Consider the following 26,637-nt stretch of genomic DNA (forward strand, 5'->3'; position numbering starts at 1 on the left):
GACGTTTGAGCAAGAAAATAACACTATGCTTTGCCACAGCTCCCATCTAACAACTCCGTTTGGTCATATTTGACAGCAGTAAGTTTTGACTCAAATTTGTGATGTTAAATTAGCAAGCTTAAAATGACTAGCTCATAATGAGTTGAAATGGTTACTTTCTATCAACAACTTTGTAGCTAACGTTAGCATAATATATAGCACTATGCTGCCTTTCGTCACAAAACAATACACTTATCGAAACTGGGCTAGTTAACGTTATTTGAAAGTATGCGAAAATACCTCCTGCTGTTGTATTCGTTTGTCACATAATTTGAATGAATGTGAATATAATCAACCAATTCATCCTTGCATCTGTAGGAAGCAAAATATGACACTGATTGAAAAGCAACGACAAATTGGAGACGAAGAAGTCATCAAAGAATTGGTAAAATGTAGTTGTTGTGTTTAATACAAATATTATGTGTTTAAGTGCTTAAATATCCCTCTCTGAAGTCAGTAAATCGTGCGTTTCAGTGCTCTGCGAATGGATTGTCATGTGAGAAAGTATGTCAAGATGGAAGTGGTATTTCATCGTTGGAGGTGTTCTTCTCGGGGTACCCACGCATGGTTGGTCTCTCCTTCTTTCCCCGACTCTCCAAACTCGTCATCATGGGCCAGAGTGTGACCCAAATTCAGGGATTGGAGCACTGCCCTCTGCTTAAAGAACTTTGGGTCGCAGAATGCCAGTTGAAGGTAATATGTTTCCATCTACCCTCACTTCTCCTTACAACTGTCACAGAGAGCAACGCAAACAATTAAAAACAGTTTGTTCGATTATGCTATAACACCACACAATACACACTACTATATTATACAATACACACACAGTATAGTAGGTTCTGCGGTGCATTTTCATTTTATAGATGCCATGCTGTATAACATCTGGAGCGCCATTGTCTGGTTTGCTAAGTATGTTTTCCTTATCCATCTCCTTCCAGGAAATTTCCAGATTGCATAACTGCCTTCAGCTTCAAAAGTTGTATCTGTATGACAATCACATTAGTGAAATTGCAAATCTGGAACTACTTGTAAACCTTGAAGTTTTGTGGCTCAACAGCAACCTCATCACCAAGATAGAGGTATTCCCAGCTCAGATGGCATATTCCAGTTGTTTAGTGGAAAACCTGTTGACACTAGTGTGAACAAGGGTAGCAAGGGTACACAAACATTTAAATAGGAGCCAGTCAATTATTCAGTCACACACACACACACACACACACACACACACACACACACACACACACACTCACTCACTCACTCACTCACTCACTCACTCACTCACTCACTCACACACACACACACACACACTCACTCACTCACTCACTCACTCACTCACTCACTCACTCACTCACACACACACACACACACACACACACACACACACACATACGAATCATATGAATGATGTAGATTTTTTTTGGCATATCTCTTTTACATCTCTGCAGGGACTGGAAACACTTGAAAAACTGAAGGAACTGAACCTCGCAGAAAATGCCATAGAAAGGATCGGTATGTATTGTATTATAAGTCAATGTGATGTATTTGATATCATGTTGAAATAACACGTGAATTGAAATGATTGATTTTTGTAGGACACAGTCTGGATCCCAACATCAATCTACAAAACCTCAACCTCTCAGGAAACCAAATCAGCTCATTTAAGGTAGTTGTTACAAATTATTTAATCATACATTACTCCTTCAGGACACTCAAACTGTTATAATCCGATGATATGGTCAGTTGGTCAGTCTATAGGAACATAAGGGACCATTTTTACTGCAAAGTGAACTGAACATTCAAAAATTCTTCGCACTAGATGTTTAACACACGGCATGTGAAATGCATGGAGCGATGTTTAATTCTTGATGATATCCTGTTGGTGGATGTCCTGTGTGCAGGAGCTGACCCCCCTGGCAGCACTGGGCCAGCTGAAGGAGTTGGGCCTGCAGGACCCCCAGTCTGGGCCCAACCCTGTGTGTCTGCTGTACAACTACGCCACTCACCTGCTCTACCACCTACCTCAGCTGCAGCGCCTGGACACACACCGCATCTCCAGCAAGCAGATCAAGGATACAGCAGAGGTGAGATACAGATACTTGTGTGTAAGCGTGTGTGTGTTTGTGTGTTTGTTTAACTGAATGGATGGCATGCTTCCTTTGTAGTCCACCGTGTTGAAGAAGATGATGTACTACAGCATGCGGGTGCGCTTAGTCCAGAGGCAGCTGGACGAGACTCAAGCCAGACTGCTGGAGCAGAGAAATGATCGCCTGCAGCTGCCCTGGGACAGAATCCACATGCTCACCTGCACCCTGAAGACGGTGAGCTGGACACTCATACCCCAGCTGTGACCACTGGCCGACTTAGGGGGCTGATGTGTTTCTTAGGGGTCAGAGTTGGATTCGGGCTTTAGGCGGGGATCACATTAGCTAGCGGCAAGCAGCAGGTTTCCTATTGTTCTCTATAGTTTGGCAGCGTAACGGTGGCAACGCTGGCGTAACGCTAGTGTCGAACAAGCTAAGCGTTGAACTTGGTTCAACTTTCAAAGCACAACGCAAGCGTATTCAATTGACAAACCGTTTGTGTTGCTTAGGAACGAGATTATGGTCTGACTTATTATGGTCTGAGCGTTGCGTCACGTTTGCCGCTGCCGCTTGCCGCTGGCTGATGTGATCCTCGCCTTACTGTACCAGAGAATGAAATAGCCCCATCAAATATTAAAATAAACGCAGCAAAGTACTGATGCTTCACCCACAGATGTGACACACATGTTGGCTTGTACTAGTAGGCACATACACACACGCAAATAAAAATAAGAAAAGATAAAGTGGCTATTACTGATAAGCAGTACAGTTGTTGTGCTGTGATGACTTGGGCCTCAGTGTTTCTGTGTTCCTACAGCTGGAGCTGGAGCTCTCTGAGATGCAGGCCACTGGCAGGAGATCAGCCCGCACCTGGGAGGAGGTGGCGTCTCCCGCAACTGAAGGCTCCGGAGACCCCAGCGACACGCTGTCCGAACTAAGCCGTGACCCGGGCCAGGAGCAGAGGCTGCTGGGTAAACTGGAAGCCATCAGGGAGAGGCTGCGCCTCTGGAACCAGAGAATGGAAGAGTAAGTCATACTTGTTGTGTGCCTGTGCTGTGACAGCTATGACTAATTGATGAGGCAGAAACGGAGATGAATAGATCTGGCAGGCATGAACTGAGGAAGACAATGTTGTCCGAGCGAGTGGAAAAGGTGTGTTTGCGCGCGGGTGTGTAGAGTCAGACAGGCCTGAAATATTATGCATGATCTAACCGAAGCTCAAGTCAGTTCCATCTTAATAAAATTTGGTCTCAGTCACAAATATCCTCTTAAGCTTTTATCTAATTTGATCTTGAGCAGGGTCCTAAGAAAAATATATGTCAGATTCAAGAGTTCTAAAATCGTTGAAATGAAATGTTATCATTATGTCCCATTGTAAATTGAAACTACATGTCAGTTATTCCCATAGGTAAAGACACTGCCAATCCCTTTTAAACAAACTGCAGACTGAGAAAGTTGAGAAATAAGTAAAAAAAAGCCCAAATGAAAATCTAAAAATAATGGTGCACTGGACTTAGTTAGTTAGTTAGTTTATTAGTTGTCCCCTTGGGGAAATTCTTTTTCACATTTTTCATACCGCTTTTCAACATTCATGGTCACAAGCACAGGATGGCACATACATGGTCACTTTAAATGTAGTACTTCTGAAATGGATTTACTGCTGCAGGAAGTGAACAGCAAACATACTTTTATATTTATTGTTGTAGTCTAAATCATATAATATATAATGGTACAACTGAAGAAAGCACAATAACCAGTTATTTTGCATAACATATTAGCATCTAAATGTGCATGAGAGTGTTCTTGTATGTGCATAAATTCTGTTCTTACCTAAGAATAAATCCCATCATAAGAAAACACTGGTGATTATTAGAATCTTCTGTCAGAGATGTCTACTAAATTGGGGAATGAAGTCCAATGACTGCAAATCGACCAATGAGCCACATGGATGCTGATTCTGCTCAGTAAATGATCCTTGTCCATTGGACAAGGCTCCTGTTTGGAATTAAATTGGATCACATTAGATCTGTGTCATTTTGAATTAAACTGAGCTGAAGGTGGGTGTAATGTTTCATGGTACATGGTGTATCTGTGGCATGCAGAGTAGAGGCACAGCACAGGCGAGAGGTGAAGCTGGCTACAGACAGGAAGGAGATGACGGAGCACTTCCTGGTGCTTGAGCTGGAGACAGTGGGCAACATCCGCTTTGAGGAGGGCAGCACCAGCGACACCTGGTACACACACACACTAATATTTACATGATACCATTATCAAAACAACACTCCTATTTCTTAGATAAGCAGATACATATTACTGTAAATCTCAGAGACTGCATGGAATTAAAAGGCTTTGGGAGATTAAGAATGTTAAGGAGGAATTTTCTCTGTCTTTATACTTGAGGTGTGTTGGTTAGATAAATCTCTCTTTCTTTTTCTTACTCTTTTCATCTGTTTTTCTTTCCTGTCATCTCTTAGGTTTACTTCCTGTTATGACCTGCTGCTGTCCCGTTTCTGTGCATGGGACTATTCCAAATATGGCGTCACTGGCATCAAAGTCAAGCACATCATCCGGGTCCATAACCGAGCTCTGCGGCTGCGCTTCGAGAACAAACTCCACAGCCTGCTGGCCAGTAAAGACTCCCAGCTCTTCTCACAGTGAGTCGGTTTCAGAGTAACCCAGCCCCTGTAGGGTGACCTCCTGCACTGGGTGTCCTTACACACCACTGTTCCAGGATCAGTGCTCCAGTTTCCAAGGGTTACTCGTCTGTCATGCTGGTTTGTCATTGCCTCTCCTCTTAAAGGTTGTATCAGCGATGGCGGGGTCACGTCACTTCTGTTGATGTTCAAACAAAATAGAGAGCTAACTCGCTACTCCCTCCCCCTCCCTCTCGTGCAATTGAAACTCTCCTGAACGCGCATCTTGTGGATTATTGGTTGGAACACTTTATTTTGCCTTTGAGTGGTTGGCAACACTTGTCGATAGCATTTGTTTTTGTGTGCAGATCTCAGAGCCTAGGCTGCCTACAGAGACACGTTTTTTTGACGGCCTGCTTATGGGGCAGGCAGCTAGCGGATCGTAGATGAATGTGATCATTTATGTTTGGGCATTTTTTGGGCCTGCAATCGCTGATACAACCTTTAAGTATGGTTGTTTCACTGTCAAGAATGCGATGTTGCGATGTACCTATTTCATTTTCAACACATTCTAATTTCATTGCCATTATCAATATCTAAATGTACGGATGTGTTGCTTATTATTTAAACCTAGATTTCCAACACATGCATTTGGTTAATTAATTAATTAGGACAGAGAATTGGGATTGGGCCTTTAGTTAGTTAGTTAGTTAGAGAGGGTCTCTGCAAAAAAGAGTATTTAGCATCAGTTTCAGTCTGCAAATACGGAATTTCTCTTCTCCAATTATGCCTACTAATGATCTATCTACAGATCTTTATGTTTATCACATGACTCTCACACATGGGAAATTAATAATGTATTGAAAATATACAGTGAGAAAGCATCCATGCCAAAAGATGCTGATATGAACAGCTATGTGTGTTTTCTGTCCATGGTGCTGAAGTGTTTTTGACATGCACCTAAGATTTCTCCAAGTGATTCCAACGTTTTCAAATGATACTGTTGGATGGCACTATAAACACTGTCTGCTGTCACTCACTCACTCATTTAGCAGACATCACAGACTCACAATGCACACAGTAAAATACAGTCTCAAGACAAACTGATGTGGTGACAAACTGGTGTGGTGTGGCGTACACTCTTTATTCATTGTGAGCAGGAACTATAAGCGGGGGCTGGATTACCTGTTCTATGTGCCTGATCCGGAACATGCTCCAGAGGAAAATGAAATTCTGCACATCTTAGAAAATGGCTTTAAAACTGCTGATTACTACAAGGTAACACGTGTGTGTGTGTGTGTGTGTGTGTGTGTCTGTGTGTGTGTGTGTGTGTGTGTGTGTGTGTGTGTGTGTGTGTTTTGTATAAGATGTGTGTATGCATATGTGTTTATGATTTCTGTGTATGTTAACGTATATATTCAGACGTTAGGAAGAGAGCGAGCAGTGCCGCTGTCCAACAGTCTAAGTGGTTGCGAACGCCTACGATTGAATGCTATCCGGAGGCAGAGCACCAAGAGTGCACAGGAGCTGCACCCAGACCCCTTACCTTTCAAAAACGGTGTGAAGATACTTTCAAACCTCTTTCAAAATCCCATAATGATAACTTATACATACTCAGAGAGTGTGTGTTTATATGTATCAGTTCAAATATAAAGTTTTCTCTCTCTCTCTCTCTCTCTCTCTCTGTGTAGGTCAGCTCATCATCTCAAAGGTGTTTCTGGGCCGTAGTGTGGCGCTTAAAGAAGGAGTACCTGTAGACCCCACCAACTATCCCAAAGCCCATTCCATACGCAGCGTCAGCCAGAACCACCAGAGCTCATACAAGACTGCACCTGCAGCAGGTGGGGGTGTGGGAGTGTATCTTGGTGTGAGGGTTTGTAGATCTGATTTATTGTATAAGTAAATGAGTATGTTTTGTGCTTGTATCTTAAAACTTGTGTTAAAAGTTGCACTATGACACATTAAAGGTTAGTTGGTACGTTTCAATAGCCTGGGTGTTCCCATGCTGCCTTGCGCGCGATTTGATTCACGCTGCTAAGGCAGCCTGGAGACCATGGAGCAAATTTTCGCCTGAGATAGGGGACCAATCACAGAACAAGGGGGAAAGCAAGACGATGATGAGCTATGCACAGACGCATTTGATAGACACCCGTGGCACCCAATAAACGGATCTGGGCATTTTTTTCAAATACGAGAAAATTAACGTTTGGTTCCCAGACCACGTCTCATTGAGAAGTGGTGGCGCTAGCCAGGCTAACGTTTCAAGGTGGTTTCAAGTCTTTAATCTAAAGACTTCAAGTCTAAACAATCGTGCAGTCTGTAATCATGTTATGTTGTTGTGTATAATATTTACATGGCTCTGTGTGTGTGTGTATGTGTGTGTTTATCTGTGTGTTGTAGAAATTCAGTGCTCTCTCAAAGGCTCGTGCTGTGATTGTCTTCAGCGTCAGACGCAGTGGTTTGTGTTTGATCATGAGCTGGTGCTGCCAGAGTACCTCGTCCACTTTGAGTACATCACGCAGGTAGGGCCTCTGAGACCCACACACAGCCCATACAGCAGCTCATTTTACACTCGCTCAGTAAAATGTAGTAATAGCAATATTGTTGACTTCTAATAACCTCCTAACTGAACTGTGAATTGACCCCCTGCAGGTTGTCATTTTAAAGGAACACACCAATTTTTGGGGGGAAATTAGCTTATTTGCCATCTACCCCAGAGTTCCATACCTTCTCTTCTCTATGCGTACAATAACCCAGTCTAACACCGTTAGCCTAGCTTCACCTAGCCCACAACTCACTGGAAGTGGATTTACATCAGTTAGCCTACAGTATAGCTCCCTTTTAGCAATAGTCTAGCTATAGGCTAACTGGTATAACCTACCAGTTGGCATGTTCCTTTAAATCAGTGGTCCTGCTGGTGCACAACTCTAGCTATAACAGTACTCTTTCACTCATCATAGAAGGTTTCTCCACATGCTTACTAAATTGACCTTAACCTTTTCTGTCATGTTAATGACATGAATATAAGTCCTTTATAACATTACTTCCTACAGGAAGGGCTTCAGCATCCATCACCAAATGATGGTGACCTTGACCCTGCCGGTGATCCAAAAGTGACCTCCAATGACTTGGCTCGAGATGATGAGGTGCTGGCTATGGAACCCATACTGAAGCCCCGAGCAAAGCTCCTGAGCCTGGATGAAAAGACCCTCCTGAACGTAGCCAGAGCCAACGTGCTCAGCCAGATCACTGTAAGAGAGAGTTCTGTACATTACAACTGTATTGCAAGAGCTTTCAAGGACCAATGGTTTTGTTTTGGAAACAGTGTGGATAGACACAAATGGATATACTGTAGTAACTAAATGTATTAATCTTCATTTGAACAATACAAAGCTTTGTTGCATGGAACATAATCTCAGTCACTTTATAGGGTCCCAGAGGCTCCTAATTAGCTAACAAGCTCATGTGTAGCATCACCACAGTCCCCTTCCTGTAAGAAATCACCCGAATTCCACTGCATCCGACCAACCTGTCTTACTGTCCAGGTGCTGAATCTCCATGGTAATCGCCTGAGTAAACTGAAGGAGATCTCTCGTCTGACGGCCCTCCGCCACCTGACCATCAGTTTCAATGAGCTCACACAGTTGGATGACATCTCACACCTGGTGAGGAGGGGATACTGTGCTACCTGATGGAGTAACTGGTTTAAGGATGCCTTTCAGTGGCCCCATTGACTACCTATGTATGAATAGCCTGTGAACTACCTTTTTGAAACTCTCCAGTCATCTCAAGTGAAGGTATGATGAGGATAATTATATTATATTGAACCTGTAGAGATACACTATATGGACAGAAGTATTAGAACACTTAATCAATTAATGTGTTTCATTCAGGTCCCTTGCCATAGGTTTATAAAACCAAGCACCTAGTCAAGCAGTCAACATTCATAAACATTTGTGAAAGAATGGGTCGTTCTGAAGAGCTCGGTGAATTCAAGTGTGGTACTGTTATAGGGTGCACAAAGCAAGGTCCATAAAGATATGGTTGAGTGAGTCTAAAGTGGAAGAACTTGACCTGACCTTAACCCCATCAAACACCTTTGGGATGAACTAATGGAGATTGTGAGCCAGGCTTGTAGGAAGCCTTCCTAGAAGAGAGGAAGCTGTTATAGCTATCTGATGCCTATAGGATTAGAATTTGAGAATGGGTTATTATAAAAGTGATAACAGTCAGCGAGATACACAGTATGTTTGAATAGAAAACACATATGTATTATTTATCATAATTACTTGGAGGTAGACGGCTAGAATTTATTTTAGAGGACTTGGGTGCCATTTTATTATACTGAATATACACAAGCACAGTGGAATACAGACTTTTTGTATTTTCCCCCTTCCCAATCAATGCAGGCTTTGGTCTACTGGTGTAAAACATATGCTGTGTGGTCTTATGCAATGCTGCAATGAAGTATGTTAACCTATTTGCCCTGTTATGGTCCGGCAGCCTAACCTGGAGAATGTGGACGCCAGCTTTAACCACATCTCCACTCTAGAGGGTTTAAGGGGCCTGCCGCGTCTCAAGCAGCTGGACCTGGCCTGGAACCAGCTGAGCTACGCCCGCGAAGAGACCGCCGTCCTGCGCAAGCACGCCCCTGCCCTCCTGCGGCTGGACACGCGCCACAACCCCTGGCACAAGGTGAGGGGAAAGGTCTCACTCTGGAATCGGGATTACTGATATTTGAACATGATCAAGATCATGGTAATCAAAGGGAACATTTCGTTGAGTTGTATAGTTGTTGAGAACATTTTGATTTAGTGAACTTGCTGAAACTTGCGGTGGATGGTGACTGAATCCCCTGTCTTTTCCCTCTGTGTTCTGTCTAGTGTGAGTCGGTACGGATGCTGGTGTTGGGCCGACTCAGGAGCCTCACTCACCTGGACGACGTCCTCATCACGGAGGAGGAGGCAGCCGCAGCGGTCCAGGTCGCCATGGGCTCCAGGATCAACCAGGTCTCGGGAGCTCCCCTCCTCCTCTTTTTCCACCAGGCCAAGCCAAACCCAGGTGGACAGCTTGGTGGTTGCATGTATCCCACTACAACACGGGGACCTAAAACCAAAAGAATGAAATCTTCTGCACAACATACCACTTTCAAAATATTAGCAATGTTTTGCCAGGCAGTACTTTGCTGTGAGTTGCATTCAACTGGCTCAAAGCTTTGAAAAGCATACAGATTCTTTGGTTTGGTTTGGTTTGGTTTGGTTATTATTACAGCTTTATTGGCCAAGTTTGCGTAAACAAACAAGGAATTTGACTCCAGTTAATCTTTGCTCTCAAAGTACAACACTCATTTAGCATATAAGAATAAAAAACATAAAAGAAAAAACAGAAAAACAGAACAGTAAGAATAGAATGTATGGCAGTAGAATATGGCTATGTATAAGTATAAATACAGTATGTACATTTGCAAATAAATAGAAGACTATGCGTGGGATAGGGTAGTGCAATTGTCTGGAGGGGGAGTGCGGCTGGGGATGTCCGCTTCCTTATTGTCCCTGTCAAGGTTGCCATGGTCGTGGACCTCAACAGGCATAGGCAAGATACAATATACAATTGAAAGGAGGGTGGGAATAGTGCAATATCAGTGTAGACCAGGGGTCTCAAACTCCCGGCCCGCGGGCGTCCGGCCCAAATCCGGCCCGCGACGTATGTCAAAATAATAATAATCCGGCCCTTGAGGGTATTTTTAATTGCGACAAACAACGATACTGATTAAAATAGACGATAGATCCCAGTACGGTGACAAATCTCATTTGTAGGCTACTCTCCTCCACTATTTGCTAGACATCCAGGGCTTGATTCAAACCCTAAATCGCTGCACAAAGTTTTCAGGAAATACTTGTATTACATGCGAGAAACACGAAGACGTGCATTTGTAATGACGCGATGCATGCCATAGTTTTGCACAAATTGAAGCAGAAATAGGCCTACACCAAATGTTGAAAAACTTTCACGTGTGATGAAGTCTTAGGTAGGCTATGTTATTCACCTATTCTGATTCTGAAGGAGAATATCCTTTTGGAGATTATGATCGATCGTCTATTGACAGTGATAGTCACGGTGCGTCTGTGAATGGAGGTGCGTCTTTACGTGTATACAACGGTGTCCACTAAGCATAGGCTACCATGCTTATTTCGACCCTCTGCCCAACATATCTCGGAGGTTGCAGTGGTAATTCGTGATAGTGTCCGTAATGGACGTGGTACAGACAGCAGGGCTAGTAGAAATAGGGATCTGAAGAACTACAAAGTCACCCTAGATAGGAACTGATTTTACCAGGTTTATTGTAGGCCTTGTGGTTATAGGCCACTAATAGTTTACTATTTTTGGTATAGGCCTACATCTTAGGTGTTTTCCTGTTAATTTGTTATGTGGGTAATATGACAAAAAAGAAAGTAAACCTGCTCAAATATGTTCATCCTGTATTCATTGAAAGGTGCATAATTTGAGGTGCTTGCCATCCAGTGGCAAATTAGATAAATGTACCCCCTTCATAAACTTTTGTTTATACTCAAAGATTTTTACATTTACAGTAGGACTTTATCTCTGACCACGTTCAAGCCATGGCCTTTTGAAATTTTGATATAAATATCCAATGGTGTTGCTTTCTAAACCCTGACGCCTATTGCCAGGTTTAAAAAAGTTATGAGAGGAAAATATTTTTATTTGGTGTGAAACATGCACATAGGCCTACCTGTTTTTATGCTTTTTTGTTTGTTTTTATAATTTGTATTAATATTTATTTTATCATTATTTTATTTATAAGCTACAAGGTTGCTAGCACAGGTGTCTTAAATAGATAAAAATACTTGCACTTTCTGTTTGTAGTTTTGTGTTTGAAAATACATTTGAAAATGAGTTTGAGACCCCTGGTATAGACTGAGGTTTAAGATTAAATATAAATATAGTGCAAGGCAGTTCAGTGCAATGATAATGTATTAATAACAATATTGTAACTGTAAGATTGAAGTACACATGAGGTAGATGAGCAGAACAGTGTTAATTGACTTTGTTCAGTGCAAGGGTGGTGGCTATTTCTGAGCGTTCAACAGAGTGACTCCTTGGGGGAAGAAGCTGTGTTCAAGCTTCTGTGGAGAATATACACTTAGTGGGGAGATTTTTTAAAAAGTGTTGCTCTTGTTTATTAATAAAGAGGTTCTCCAATGAGGGGGCAAACAGAATCAAGCTTGTGTGTGTGTTTGTGTGTTTCTGCAGGCCTGCCTGTTGGCTCATGCCCGCACAGACGCTGAGCGACCGCGTAGCCTCAGCTTGCTCTTGGCAGCTCAGCTTCTCACTCATCTGAAACCCTCGCCCTTTGACCCTCGCTATGACCTGCAACCTGGTTGGACCAGCAAGGTAAAAATGGAAGGGTCACAAAAGATATATACAAATACTTGTAATTCAATTGAAATAAGCTGAAGTTTGTAAACAGCAGCACCTTGACCTTCATGGAATTCCGATTGTAGGTGGTTTGTTTTCTAGGAAAACCCATCAGACCAACACACATTGAATGCAAGGATGCAACTTCCATCTTAGAACAGTTTTAACAGTATGAGTGGCTCCAGTAACCAGATCCCAACCTCCTCCCTCTCCCTCAGATCACTGCCCTGAATCTGGAGGGCCAGGGCCTGACACGCCTCTCTAACCTGGACAAGCTGGTGAACCTGCGCTGGGCCTCGTTCAACAACAACGAGCTGAGCCGTGTGGAGGGCCTGGACAACTGCAGCCTGCTGGAAGAGCTGTCTCTAGATAACAACTGCCTCTGCAAGCTGGATGGTCAGAATGACAAACTCTGTCTGTCTGTCTGTCGGTCTGTCTGTCTGTTTTACTGGATGACTATATGTTCACCTGTCCATCAGGAGAAATACTGTAGTATATAAAGTTTGAGGTAGGAAAAGTGTATAAAGTAGGAAGTGTTTACAGTAGGAATGTAGGATATAAAAAAGGTGCAGGGAAGATGGCACTCAAAGTTTCTTGGTAAGGAAGATCCTTTGGACAGACTTGCCTCTTTCTCCTTTTCTGTCTTTCTCTATGAATATCCATCTCTCCTGGCCTCAGGTATCTCCCAGCTCCACCGCCTCACTCGTCTCAGTGTGAGTGGGAACCAGCTGACCGCGCTGGATGGCTCCATCCTCGACCGCCTCCCCAACCTTCACTTCCTGTCCGCAGAGAACAATGCCCTTAACTCCCTGTATGGAATTCAGAGGGCACGCTTACTCTTTGAGCTGTATTTGGGCAACAATAAAATTTCCACCACCAGGGATATCTATAACCTCAAGGTAAAGGGTTACTAACTCATTCAACAGATATACTGATATGTGTTTAGCATATAGTAGGGAAATTAGAGGAGAAGAAGTGGAAGTTCATTGGAAAGTATGAGAGCAACTGGTTCCACAAGTGCCACAATGGAAGTAGTCGTTAGGTCATGATGTTTAACCTGAGACTGAATTCACACTTTACTGAATACTAATGGGATTGCTGAGCTACAGTAAGTCTGACGTCCAGTATTGCTGTTGGTCTAATAAAGGTAAATCAGGAGCTTGGGCTCAGAGTGGCATTTAGCAGATAATTTAACATGAGCTATTTGTCTGTACGTTTGGATAATATTCCGTACTATTTCCTGTAGGTGCTGACAAACCTGATTATCCTGGACCTGTATGGGAACCCGCTGCTGGAGAAGCTGGAGAGCTACCGCATCTATGTGGTGTTCCATCTGCCTTCCCTCAAAGCCTTGAATGGGGTGGCTGTGGTGAGACCTGTACCCTCTGTAGCGCTGGAGGATAGATCACTGTGTTACAACCCCCTGAAAAAGGGTATTCAAGTGGTTTCACAGCAGCTCTGGTCTTGTCACTATAAGGATCTCAAAGTCCTCTTCTTTTATTAGGATGTATTTCACACATATTCGCTTATGTTAATTTGATGTACTAATTGTGTTGTCCACATTTGCAGGAAGTGTCTGAGTGTGACAATGCCAAGGATACATTTGGCGGGAGACTGACACCAGATATGGTAGCAGAGAAGCTTGGCCATTCCAACTACAAAGAAATTACAGAGCTGAATATGCAGTCCTGTTCCGTCAGGTAATGTAGATGTATCATAAATGAACCTCCATAACCATATGGTGCAGACATCTAAAAATGCCACTATCACTGACAACCCAATATTGTAGTTCAGACACTACTCACGCTATGCCATCCATACCATGCCCGAGTATGTTTAACCCCTAAAGTCCAGTTTGTTTGACTAGCCTTGCCAACACTGTGAAAAACTACAAAAAGTGCCTGGATACGTAATGATGTAATTATATTGTCCAATCCTTCCGTATTCCAGGGTGGTGGATCTAGCTCCCCCTGACCTGTTCCAGAATCTTCACAGCATCAATCTAGAGCACAACAATCTTACCTCATTCAGTGGCCTCATCTTCCTACCCAAAGTCAAGGTATGTGTGTTTGTTTTTTCCTACCTTTGGATGGTAGTATTTTTACCTGTTCATATATTTTTTTTATCAGCACAAAGGTAAAGTCAGTTGCCATTTGTCTGCATTTGTATAGTGTGCTGCATGTGAAGAGCAGCCTACAAATACTTATTTGTATATGTTATATAATACATATTTTAACTCAATCTACAGCACATCACTCATTTAGATTAGTAATAGTTTTAAATAGCCATATGGTCAGTTAATATTTTATATTTCATCAAGAAGCACCTGCAGTGCCTCCAACCTCTTATCTTTCCTGTCCAATCACTGTCTTTACATGTCTTTACACCCATGTTTACATTTACATTCCAAGTGACAGAATAAGGAATAACTTTACAGCTCCAGTGCGGAGGAGACCTTAGGTAGGAATTACTACTGTACTACTGTACCATGTCTGTACACATGATCTTCTGTGTCTCTGTAGGCTCTTTGCCTGAACCACAACCACATTGAATCCATCTTACCTCGCCAGAAGATGCCTATACAAATGAGCAATAGACAGATTCTTTACCATAAGGTCAGCTCTAGTGGATACGGGCAACAAGGCTCCAACAAGGCCAATCGGTACAGTGCAGTTTTCTCTTTTTGTGGCCCGAGGGTCTATGGGTTATGTTAGTGTTTTAGCCCTGATTGAAATGTACCTTTCTGTCCATAAGGGATTGGGATCCAGGAGACAGTGCCGAACCGCTGATGTCCAGTCTGGAGGTTCTCCATCTGAGTCACAATGGCATCACAAATTTGGCCAATTTACAGTTGAGCAGGCTGACCAATCTGAAAGCTCTCTTTCTGCAAGGTAGGGAGTAAAAAAAGAACTTAGAAGGAATTAGGTTATTATACCCTCATTAGTCAATTACTGGAGTTGACATATCTTTTGGAGGTGAGAGGGGTGTATTCATGTGAGTGAATGTAATGATTTGTTTTTTTAATGTTTACTTACCAACAGGAAATGACATCAGTCAGGTGGAGGGGCTGGAGGGCTTGTACACCCTGCGTGAGTTGGTTCTGGACCAGAACCGGATCAGAGTTCTGAATGAGAACTCGTTCTGCTCACAGACGTCCCTCTTGGAGCTGCACATGTCTGAGAACCGACTGCGCGAGCTTACTCACCTGCAGCCACTGCCCCAGCTGCGCCGGCTCTTCCTCAGCATGAACAAGCTGGAGGTACACCCTTAGATATATAATCATTTATCAAAGTCAGTTTGCCAGAATCATTTCATTATAATGCAGTTTATGTTATTAAAATGTGTTTGTATAACTTTGTATATTACTATATTATTATATGTTCCCATAATTAATTTCATCATGCAATGATTTCGATGAGTATCAGTTGATTTCCTCTTGTGTGAGACACACAATGCACAATACACAATGGTAAAACAAAACTTTTTTGTGACAATGTAGAAAAAACATTGAAGAGACACTATCAAAGAGTTAAGTGGATCTAACACTGAATTATATTCCTCTTCTAGGAGCTGACTGAACTAGAGAAATTGGAGGTTCTACCATCCCTAATAGAGCTTTCGGTAGTTGGAAACCCAGTAAGTTTCGCACATGCTAACATATGCAATAACACTCAAATACACACTCTGGTACATCTACCGTATATAGCCTGGGTGAACTATATAGCCTGGGTGAATACTACAGTATATAGCCTGGGTGAACACTACAGTATATAGCCTGGCTGAACACTACAGTATATAGCCTGGGTGAACCCTATATAGCCTGGGTGAACTATATAGCCTGGGTGAACACTACAGTATATAGCCTGGGTGAACCGTATATAGCCTGGGTGAACACTACAGTATATAGCCTGGGTGAACTATATAGCCTCGGTGAACACTATATAGCCTGGGTGAACACTATATAGCCTGGGTGAACACTACAGTATATAGCCTGGGTGAACACTACAGTATAAAGCCTGGGTGAACACTACAGTATATAGCCTGGGTGAACATGAATATGTGACCGCATTTGAATATGCTTAGCAGATCCATCTGACAACTCTGCAATTCACAGCAAATTCCGAATCACCAAAAACCCAGAAACCAATCACAACTGCTTATTATATGATTTGATATGATGACAGACAAAGCTTATTTTACAAGAAAAGATGTGTTTGCTGTTCTTCCAAAAAGATTTGGTAAGAAATGAATGTGCCAATTTAAGTGAACGAAACTTCCCCGGACCCATTCTAAAAAACAGTGTGGTGTTAGCCAGGCTAACAACTGTTTACACCTTGACAGACTTAGAGAAGGCCATCATTGATCTTAGCATTCTCCTACAAATACTTGTATTATGGTTGTTAGACGAATGCTCAGTAGACATATTTTTATGTGTGCGTGTCAGGTGGCAAGGCGCTCCCTCCACAGGCCAGGAGTGGTATTGCGCCTCTCCAGACTGCAGGTGCTGGATGGACTCATGGTCACACTAGAGGAGCGAACCAGGGCTGAGCTGCTAAGCACAGACACACAGGTAAGTTTGCACACCCAAACAGCATGGCAATAATCAAATAACATGGCAAACACAATCACTACTGTGTAGACATTTACAGACATGTGCATGTACACACACACTGCACACATAAACAAATGTGTGTGTTCAGAGAGAGTGGCATCTAAGTATCTATGTCGTAGGTTCATTTTCTGAGTGTGTCTGTTGTGTGATTAGTATTCTGCTATGGACTTGACCCTCCCTACTCTGCTGCCATACATCTCCCGGGCAACTACAGTGAGAGGTGGTGCTACTGGAACACTGCTGGGGCAGGAGATTCTCTTGGACAGTACACACTCACACACGTGTATGTAATGACAAAACACACACATGCCTTCACCTTTCTTTTTTTTTTTCTCATCTGCTCCTTGGTCATATCGCAAACACTCCCATGTCATTATCCTCTCTACTTGTAATCATACTACATTATCCTTTTATTTGTTTTTCTTTCCTGCCACCCCCCCCCCCCCCCCCCATCAATCTCTGTTCATGTCTGTCATCTGTGTTTTGTAGGTAAGAAGCAGAAACAAGGTCGTGGAGGTCAGCCTGAAGTTGTGCATGCAGTCAGAGGCGCGGGCAGCCTACTGCCCAGCACTCACAAAATCCTCCTCACATACCCTGATGAAGAGAACAGGTAACACACACACACTCTCTCTCTCTCTCTCTTTCCCCCTCTCTCAACTCTCTCTTACACACATACACACACACACAGCTGCTGCAGACATGAGCCCATACGTACACATACTGCATGTATATAGTGGCATGCATAGACAGAGGTATGCACACTTGCATGTGCAGATGTACATACCCACTAATGCGTTTTATTTATCCTATTTTGTCAGGTTCCAGAGCAACAATGGGCCAAAACCTCCATACATGTAGAAGTGCAGAGGAGGCACACAAACATGTTCTCCTTCTTTTTATGTTTCTTGACTGTCACATACAGAATGCAGTGAATATGAATCCATGGTGAAAATATATATATATATATTGTTATATTTATATGTTGTTTACTGTCTTTTGGTTCATGTCAATATGAATATTGTGGGGGGTAAAATATTATTTTTGACAACAATATATGTGTTAAATGTATCATACAATAAAAAAATATGTGTCCATAAACAGTTCTCAATGGTCTTTTGTGAAAGGTTATGTTTCTACTCACTCTGGACAAAGCAACCTAGTGAACACCACTGCTGGATTAGAGGCATCTAGGCCTTTGAGAGGATGACTCTAATGTTAAGGAAAAACCTACCAAGAGAAACTGCATAAAAATGTGTGAGCACTAGAGATCTTCATAGCAAAAATTATGTTTTTTTTCGGTGGGTGCGAGTCCGTAGATGTTTAAATCTCATAGAAAAAAGGGGTGGGTCAGCATTCTACATCACGTGAACAAACAACAAATCGGTGAGGATCACTTTGACGAATCAGTCAGATCTTCATTGTCTCATCTTCTGATGATACTAGTAAGCAATATAATTATCCATGAGAAAGTGTGACCTACCGATGATTTATTAGTCGATACTCTATATGCATGTTGTAACTAAGGAACAGAAAAGGCGGCTTCTCCATGCACTGGTGCTACAGCACACAACCCAAGTCAAGTCAACCAGTGGTTCCGAAACCTGGCTGAACCGTTCATTACTGCCATCTACAACAGAGGTCAGTGTTTTGACGAGGCTGTCCGTTATTTTTTCATAGAAGTCATCTGAGTTGCTAGCCTCCTTGTTATACAACGTAGAACACCACACTTATCGTTGTCTGTGATACGGTATAATGTTTTAGATCTGCTAAAGAGCAAGCCATGTAACTGGTTATTTACCAGCTGTAGCTAGCTAACCGTTAGCTAGTTGGCTTCCAGACATGGTTTACGTTAACGTTAGCTAACTAGCCACCCTTGTTATGTGCCTTTGCTTTGCATTGACCATATAACCTGGGTGTTTGTGAAAACCTCAAACCTAACTTTAGTGGCTGTCGTCATCTTTATAGTAACCTGTGTATTATCCTTTATATAGCTTTTGCACATAAGACAGGGTTGTCGCTATCAAACGTACCCAGCTAGCCAAATACGTTAACATTAGCTATTGATTACGTCGCTTCATTTAACTTGCGAGATAACGTTAGCTGCCTTAACAGCACAGAGATACTGTAGCAGTAACTTAGATCACATAAGTTATTGATCAGTTATCTGAAGATAGCCGCAAGTAAAGAAAATGTTAAACAGTAGCAGGCTACATCTCTGTAATCAAAGTAGGATACTTGAGTAGAAAGCTGTCGATGATGTACGTTGTCATGGGCACACTGTTAAGAAAGTAACACTACTGATAATTTGGGTCCTTGGAAACAGAAACATTAACTTAGCCAAGGTAACAGTTGTGTATTCGTTAGCCTACTTGAAGTTGGCTAGGAGAGATACACAAACATTACAGCTGAGCTAACAACTATCTGTAAGTATGAATGCAGCATTCATTTCTAAACTTACACTACCAGAAAAATGTCAACCTTAACCCACAGCAACATGTTATGGTTATGGGATTTGGCAGACGCTTTTGTCCAAAGCGACATACAAATACAAAACAATATAATATTTAAATTTAACAGGGAACAGATAAAAATGTTGGTCAGACTATAATGAGAATAGCAATAATAAACAACAATGTAATGTAATCTAAAATTACCCATTTGTTTTTAGTTAATCTAATTTTTCTTTTTTTTTATTCTTCAAAATTCAGGTTAGCTCTCAATCCTCTTCAGTGGGCAGCGGAAATTAAACAAATTAGTCCAAATTATGTGAACTGTATTAAGTGAACTTAACTCAGATGCCTAAAACAAGCACATAGGTAGCTAGTTGAATGTTATCAAGTTAAATATTTTCAGTTATGTATCTAGTAGATCAACAGGTCACTCCCAGGTGCCCTATAACGTTGCTTCTTTATCTGTCCTGTCTCAGAGATGTTGCCACTGTGATTTCATCATGAAGCATTCCAGCAGAGCAGGTGTGATGCCCCTTTAGCACTGCATGGAGGTGAGCAGGGGCCTCCCCAGCAGGCTGTGTTCATCATGGGGCCTGAAGTTCCCCTGCTCAACGACTACAAGCAGGAGTTCTTCTGGAAGCGCTTTCCACAGACTCTGCTGGGGGGTCCGCGCCTCAAACTGGGCTACTGTGCCCCCCCATATGTCTACCTGCACCAGCTGCTCTTGTTCCTCACACCCTGCATGCTTGGCGGGGTGGGCACTGTGCTATACCAGGTAGGCGTGCTGGGCGATGCCTATGCTGCCACGCTCTCAGGGGGACTCATGCTGGCTGTGGCCGCCACGCTGCAGACCTTGGCACAGTGCGTGGTGCGGAGGACCGGCGTTGTCCAGCGTCTCTCGGCACAGAACAACATCCTGGCAGACGAAGAGGAGGTGGAGTTCTCACACTGCGTGGCCCCAGAGACCGTGCGCTTCATCGTGCCCGGGAAGAAGTTCATGGTCAACGTTGTCCTGCACACGCTGTTGGCCGGCATGCTGTGCGGTCTGGGGACCTGGTATCTGCTGCCCGGCAGCTTGATAGGTCTGTATGGGGGCATGGGTGCAGCAATGCCAGTCTTTGCCCTCAGCTGGGTGACACTGTGCAGCGGGGAGTACGCTCTGATCGTCAACACACCCCCAGAGACGGCCACGTTCCAGCCCCAGGACACCTATGAGATCACAGCACTCACCAGACCTTTGTACATTCTGATCTTCATTGCTGTCGACCTGGTCTACAGGTGAGAAGGACACCCACCACACTACTGGCCATAGTTAAAAACATTCCTGCATGCTACAAATGCAACAATAGATTGCGTACAACCAGCTACCAACCAACCAGCAATTGCATGCATCTACCCACAGTCCACTCCACATATCTTTCATGTTCTATAAACAGTTTCCTGCCTCTGTGTTTCTCTGAATGCAGATTGACAGACCCAATGAATGAGTTGCGGTTGGCATGTCAGGTGCTCCACGTGGTGTTTGTGGTGCTGCCCGTGCTGTGGGCACTGGGCACGCTGCCCCCTCCTGATGCCCTGCTGCTGTGGGCCATGGAGCAGGTTCTGGTGCTGGGGCTCGGCGGCTCTGCCATGGCCACAAATCTCAGGTAAGACACCATCTCCCCTCCTGTCCTTACAACCTGCGTCCATCCTCTCCTGCTCTATTCGCTAACCCTGCGCCCCTGTTTATGAGTGTGGGTTTGATTTTAGCTGATGTCACTTAACAACCTCAACAAAATGCATGTTTGTAGTCTTGGAATATTTAAGATTATGCAGTGTGAGGATGTATAATAAAATATTCTAGTTTTTTTTTTTAAGGTTAGCTGTTTGTTTCTGTTGTCCTCTTATCTGTGCTTGTGTACTTGTCAGGCTACTGGTGATGTTCCTGGTGTCAGCGTCCGTGGCTGTGAGCGCCTACTTCATCCCCTCCACTCTGGGTGTGGTGCTCTTCACTGTCGGCATGGGCTACCTGCTGAGCCTGGACGGGAGCCAGCTGGGCGCGGTGTTCAGGTCCAGGCGGGCCCAGTCCCGCGCTCTCTCCCTGGGCCTGAAGGGCCTGCCGCTGGGCCTGATCTTTCTGGCCGGAGCCATGGCGGACGGGGGTCTGCTCCACCACTACCTCTTTGAGCACCCCACCCAGACAGGGAACCTCAGCCTGGAGGGAGCTCCCACGGAGGAGCTGCCCTCTGTCAGTCTCCACGGTGTCCAAGCGGCTGTGGCCTATGCACTCATCTGTCTCCTGGTTCTCAGCAAGGGACTGAGGGAGATCCAGGGGGTGTTCCTGCTGGGAGGCACCCTAAGGAACCCCCTGTACCCCAGACAGACGGGCTGCTCTCAGGCCTTCAGACGCAGCAGTAGGGGTCTTCGCCTGGCTGGCTATCTTAGGAGGGTCTTGCTCAATCTGGGTAAGAAATACAGATGTTCATAATCCAAATACAAATCTGTTCAAGGGAGTAAGAGGTCATTGAATTTTAATGTAATGTAAAGTCGTTTATATCTTCAAATTCTCAGTGACTGTGTACAGCTGGTTCGTTTAAACAGAATATATTGACTGATTGCTGTATTGGTTGTGTAGTTAGAGCTAGTTTGGTGTCTTTCTGCAGTGTCTCCCTTTGCCATGATTACTTTCCTGGCTCTGGATGGATCTCTGTTGGACCTGCACACAGCATCACTAGCTGTGGGCTTCACGCGAGCTTTCAGAATGGTACCAGTTTACATTTACCCCACAGGCAAATCCAGAAAGATGCATAACACATGTTTTATTATCCCACTAGTCTAAGAGATCTCTGATCTCTTTCTTAGGATGTCTTGAGAAGGCATATATATTTAGTTTGTTCAGTCACATATCTTGAGTTTGTTTGAGTGGCAAATGTTTTAGAGTTGAATGTACTAATGTTTTTGCACTGAGGAGACAGATACTAAGAAGAGTCTTTTAACAGAAGAAAAGTAGTGAATGCCTAATGACCTAAAAAAAGTCATGACCTAATGACCGGTTATCCTGATAACCTTTGGCCTCCAGGTGTGGCAGAGCTCGGAGGATGCCCTGCTCCAGATGGTGGTGGTGGTGCTGATAAGGCTCGGCTCAGAGGGGGCACCAGCTACAGGGTGGCACAGCCTGGGCACAGGGGTGCAGCTGCTGGTGGTGAGTCGCAATCTGCAGAGGTGACGGGAGTGGGTCTGTCTGTATGTGTGGATTGAAAATGTCACTAAGCACAGCCATTGGTGCTGATCAATTAGTAGTATTAATTGTAGTATTAATTGTAGTATTAGCTTATTCTTCGACTGACTGGTCACCGTCCGAGTAACGGTATTCTGACAGATGTTTGAATTGTCATCTGTCACAGGTGGGCTTGCTGATTGACCGCGCCTCCCAGTTTATTTCCAAGCTGAAGTTTGCCCTCACCGTGATCGTCACGTCGTGGACTGAGACGAAACAGCGGCGCCAGTCCACCAGTGCCATGTTGATCCTGAACGCAGTGCTATTCCCGCTCCTGCTGGGGGAGCTGGTGCTCTCCGCCCTCCTCTCGGCGCCCCTCCTGCCCCTCTTCACTCTGCCCATCTTTCTGGTGGGCTTCCCCCGACCCCTGCGCTCCTGGCCGGGCACCCCCGGCACTGCCTGCCCCTGCCCAGACTCGGTGTACTACCAGCAGCTCAGCGCCCGCCTGGCATCTGCCCTCAGGGGAGCCATCGCATGTGGCGCCCTTGGTGAGTGAGACAGCAGCTTGCTCTCTCCTGCCACAGCTTGTCATTATCTTTGACTTCACTAACCAACCTCTGGATGTCACGTCACATCACATCATGAATATAAACCACATACATGCGTGCCAAATGTACACGATTGCTGTGTAACATTTCTCTCTACAGTTCCCAAGAGTGTTTTTGTGTGGTGTGTGTGTGTCATTTTGGTGACTGTTGTTGTGTCTGTTCGCTCCCTCAGGTGCAGCCCCACCTGGCTCTCACTTCCTGTGTCGTTTCCAGGACAGGGTGATGTGGCTCACGCTACTAGAGCGCGGTTATGGATACTGCACTCTCAACATCAAGGTACAATACAGTGGCCTGCACCCTGAACACAGACTAACCACCACCTAGTGCTCCTTAAAGGGAACTTCAGTAGTTTTCAACATGGGCCCTATTTCTAGATTTTTTGTGGTTTAAATGTAGACAGTCAACTGCGAAAATGCTATAGACCCTTTCAAGAGAGTTCCATTATCAGCATCATAGTTGGCCCCACAAGGTTTCAGTTTTAACATTCCATGTTATCTTAATGCAGAGGAAGTAGATTGGGAACCAAATAGAACGTTCAAGCATTGTTTTTATTTTTATTGTTGAAAAGGTCTATACAATGAACGCTGACGGGGCATGTAGAAATGTGTTAAAATACTTTAGTTCCCTATTACGTTTTAAGGATTTATGAAGCAGCTGTAACACAAATGTACTGTATTGTGCATTGACCCTAAACTTCCACACTGTTCTATCCAGTAAACTATACCTTGTATACGAAATGACCACACTACTACTATTAACGCAGCATGGGTATTTAGTTTTCTACTTAAACAGTGCTTTATTCCACTGATTCTCCTGTTCCCTGCTCTCGTTTAGGGTTTAGAGCTCCAGGAGACGTCCTGTCACACGCTGGAGGCCCGGCGCATGGACGAGGTGTTCGAGGCAGCCCTGGCTCAGTCCCACGCGCCCAACCAGTGGCGTCCGCTGCTAAACCCCCACTGGGGCAACACGCTGACGCCCTGCTGCGCCCTGCCCGTGCGCCTCTACTCGGACGCGCGCAACGTGCTCACGGGCATCATCGACTCGCACGAGCACCTGCGCAAGCTGCGCGGCGACTACGTGAAGGTGCTGCTGTGGCTACTGCTGCAGCGCTGTGCCCAGAGGGACCGGCTGACACCGCCGCTGCAGGAGAAGGCACCGCTGTCGCCGGGCGCAGACAGCAGCAGCTCCCAGCGTGCTTTGCAGCGGGACACGCAGTTCTCCACCACCCACCTCCCGGGCTCCCACTCCTCGTCCTTCTCCTCGTCCTCCTCCATGTCGACGTCCTCCTCGCCGGGTCAGCGCGGCAGCCTCAGCTCCTCGGCCGACTGGCTGGACGACGATGACCTCTTCGGGCCGCAGGTGGCGCGCCGGCCCGTCCCGGCGCCCCGGGAGAGGAACTTCTCCCTTCCCGGCTCCGTGGAGGTGCTGAGCCTGTACGAGAACATGGCGCTCTCAGCGCTGCCCCCGCTGCGGCCGCTGGGCCTGGGGCTGCCGGCTGCTGACCGCGGCAGCAGCGACGGCGGCGGCGGCGGTGGCCTGCACGAGGCGTCCTTCCTACCCGCCGCTGGGCCGCGGCGTCTCAGCGGCCCGCACGCGCAGCTCCTGCCGAGCGAGTGGCGGACGGCTGCCCCTCTGGCCCCGCCACAGATGCTCCAGCTGCAGCCGCTAGTCCCCGCTGACTGGTTCCACTTCGCCGTGGGCCGGCTGGCGGCGGGGGGCCAGCATGCCGCCGCGCTCCTGCAGGAGGAGAGGGACGCACTGGAGCTCTTTAGCCAGGTGGCACTCTCCTGCCTGGTGGCGCTAGGCCTGGAGGCAGAGCAGCCCAGCCCCAGCCTGGTGTTCCGCCTCTATGGAGGGGGGGCTCCCTGGAGCGAGGCTCTGGATTGGCTGAAGGGGAGGAGAGAGCTGCATCAGCTGGCCCTGAAAGCATTTAGGTGAGTTTCCTTAACATGTGTAAACTACAGTGTGTTTAACGACTCCCTTTATGATAATTCATCTCCCAGACCCAGCATTACAACATCCAGACTTCTAGTTGTGGATTTTGACAAGGGGAGACACCAGTAGGACTTCATAGGACTTCCTTTTAATTGTGAATAACAGAAGTTCTGGTGTGTGTGTGGGTGAGCAGGTACAGCTTCAAGCTGCTGTTTGACCAGGCGAGCCTGGGGCCGATGGAGAGTGCGGAGGAGCTCCAGGCCACTCTGGACGAGTATGAGCACCACTGGTACATCGGCACAGCGACAGACCACGGCTGGCAGGAGAGCGTGCGTCAGGAAAAGCCCTTCCTCTTCTCGCTGGGTCACGACCTTGCCATGGTAACCCCATTACAACAACAGTCTGATTTCAAAACATCCAATCTTGAATGTGGAAAATTCAATTCATTACAAAGTACTGTGTAACGATGACTTGTTCATCTATCTGTGTGTGTGTGTGTGTGTGAATAGGGGACGTACACTGGCCGTGTGCTAACCCTGCAGGAGCAGCTGGTGTACGTGGGTCACGTGTGCGCCGAGGGCGTGCGGGGCCAGTGGGCTAACCTCTCCTGGGAGCTCCTGTACGCCACCAACGACGATGAGGAGCGCTACAGCATCCAGGCCCACCCGGTGCTCCTGAGGAACCTGACCGTACAGGCTGCTGACCCGCCCCTGGGCTACCCCATCTACTCATCCGCCCCCCTGCACCTGGGCTGCCTCTAGCACCCGCACCAGAGCACACAAAAGAGACACCGAGACTGTGTGATCATGGAAGGAACTCACTCTTTTGAAAAAATAGGTGTCATTAGAGATGTTGTGAACGAAAATGTCGACATATCCTTTTTGGTGAGCTTGACGTTAGGTTCTTGTTCCTCACAGGAGCAGGTGGGAAAGTATAAAGCCTTAAACACAAACACACACAGACACGTGGCTGTAAAGATTGAGTACCTGCAGTTTTGTCTCAGGACATGAGATAAAAGCACTTTGGGCATGGGGAAAGGATCAAGCAGTTGGCTCTTGTTACGTAAGGTTCACCTTTGGTTGATATTGGTGTGTGGGTGCATCCATCAAAGGACTGATTTCCTGTCGTCTCTCCTGAATTAGGATCTGGTGGCTTGGCGATTCGTCAGCCCTCTTGAAGGCATGGCCTGAGAGGGTCTTCGGAAAGGCTTTGCACTATGTGTCTGTTAAACTGCAGGAGTACTGGAAGACTACAGTAGTTTCCCTTTGAAATGTGAATAGCATCATATGGCCATATTTATTCAGTTCTTTTCTAACAGCAAATTGTGTCTGCACCACAGGAACTGTTGTGAAACTTGCAACTGAACTTAACTGAACACTATTTCCTCCTTGTAAAAACACTAAGCATCGTTCTTGCAGTCCTCCCCTCCTCTCTGAAGACTCCTTCAGTGTTTTGAATTTCAGTGTGGTGGTCCATGTGTTCACTTCTCTATTTGCGGTAAACCTTGTATAAATACTTTTATTTCTGTAAAATGTTTATTGTATGTACAGTTTATTACAGTAAAAGTTTTTTCCAAAAAAAAATCTTATTTTTTGGCTATCCATTTTACAAGTCAAGAGAGCATCTACAGCGGGGAAAATAAGTAT

The 26,637-nt window shown here is 45.1% G+C and overlaps 2 protein-coding genes across 2 annotated transcripts; both read left to right on the forward strand.

Annotated features, from left to right (window-relative positions):
- Window positions 1-367: 367 nt before the first annotated feature.
- Window positions 368-19,756, forward strand: lrrc9 (leucine rich repeat containing 9). The gene is made up of 33 exons (XM_076300149.1): window positions 368-424; window positions 514-732; window positions 978-1,118; window positions 1,485-1,548; window positions 1,632-1,702; window positions 1,938-2,120; window positions 2,202-2,357; window positions 2,938-3,146; window positions 4,223-4,354; window positions 4,595-4,774; window positions 5,914-6,031; window positions 6,176-6,311; window positions 6,445-6,602; window positions 6,726-6,732; window positions 7,175-7,275; window positions 7,807-8,004; window positions 8,299-8,418; window positions 9,257-9,448; window positions 9,637-9,762; window positions 12,026-12,166; window positions 12,409-12,586; window positions 12,869-13,089; window positions 13,437-13,559; window positions 13,760-13,890; window positions 14,141-14,249; window positions 14,713-14,852; window positions 14,945-15,081; window positions 15,232-15,449; window positions 15,758-15,826; window positions 16,635-16,760; window positions 16,956-17,067; window positions 17,292-17,412; window positions 19,729-19,756. Exons 1-33 carry the CDS (start codon window positions 368-370, stop codon window positions 19,754-19,756), a joined length of 4,422 nt encoding a protein of 1,473 aa, XP_076156264.1.
- pcnx4 (pecanex 4) lies at window positions 18,197-26,574 on the forward strand. The gene is made up of 11 exons (XM_076299186.1): window positions 18,197-18,440; window positions 19,729-20,530; window positions 20,719-20,898; window positions 21,161-21,696; window positions 21,895-21,995; window positions 22,311-22,433; window positions 22,636-22,996; window positions 23,229-23,332; window positions 23,891-24,990; window positions 25,185-25,371; window positions 25,501-26,574. Exons 2-11 carry the CDS (start codon window positions 19,839-19,841, stop codon window positions 25,750-25,752), a joined length of 3,636 nt encoding a protein of 1,211 aa, XP_076155301.1. The 5' UTR covers window positions 18,197-18,440; window positions 19,729-19,838; the 3' UTR covers window positions 25,753-26,574.
- Window positions 26,575-26,637: the final 63 nt, after the last annotated feature.

This window comes from Alosa pseudoharengus, unplaced genomic scaffold (assembly GCF_046254945.1).
Source record: "Alosa pseudoharengus isolate Yale_2024_CS ecotype anadromous, Long Island Sound unplaced genomic scaffold, YU_APseudo_1.1 YU_APseudo_1.1_scf_22, whole genome shotgun sequence".
In the NCBI taxonomy this organism is placed as follows: domain Eukaryota; kingdom Metazoa; phylum Chordata; class Actinopteri; order Clupeiformes; family Clupeidae; genus Alosa; species Alosa pseudoharengus.

Bases quoted from the DNA above. Each gene is read 5' to 3' on its own strand.
- lrrc9 (XM_076300149.1), top strand. From the start codon at position 368: ATGACACTGATTGAAAAGCAACGACAAATTGGAGACGAAGAAGTCATC. The intron at 1,703-1,937 runs GTAGTTGTTACA...TCCTGTGTGCAG, and splicing joins ACCAAATCAGCTCATTTAAG to GAGCTGACCCCCCTGGCAGC. The intron at 9,763-12,025 runs GTCTCGGGAGCT...GTGTTTCTGCAG, and splicing joins TGGGCTCCAGGATCAACCAG to GCCTGCCTGTTGGCTCATGC.
- pcnx4 (XM_076299186.1), top strand. From the start codon at position 19,839: ATGGGGCCTGAAGTTCCCCTGCTCAACGACTACAAGCAGGAGTTCTTC. The intron at 21,996-22,310 runs GTACCAGTTTAC...TTTGGCCTCCAG, and splicing joins TCACGCGAGCTTTCAGAATG to GTGTGGCAGAGCTCGGAGGA. The intron at 24,991-25,184 runs GTGAGTTTCCTT...GTGGGTGAGCAG, and splicing joins CTGGCCCTGAAAGCATTTAG to GTACAGCTTCAAGCTGCTGT.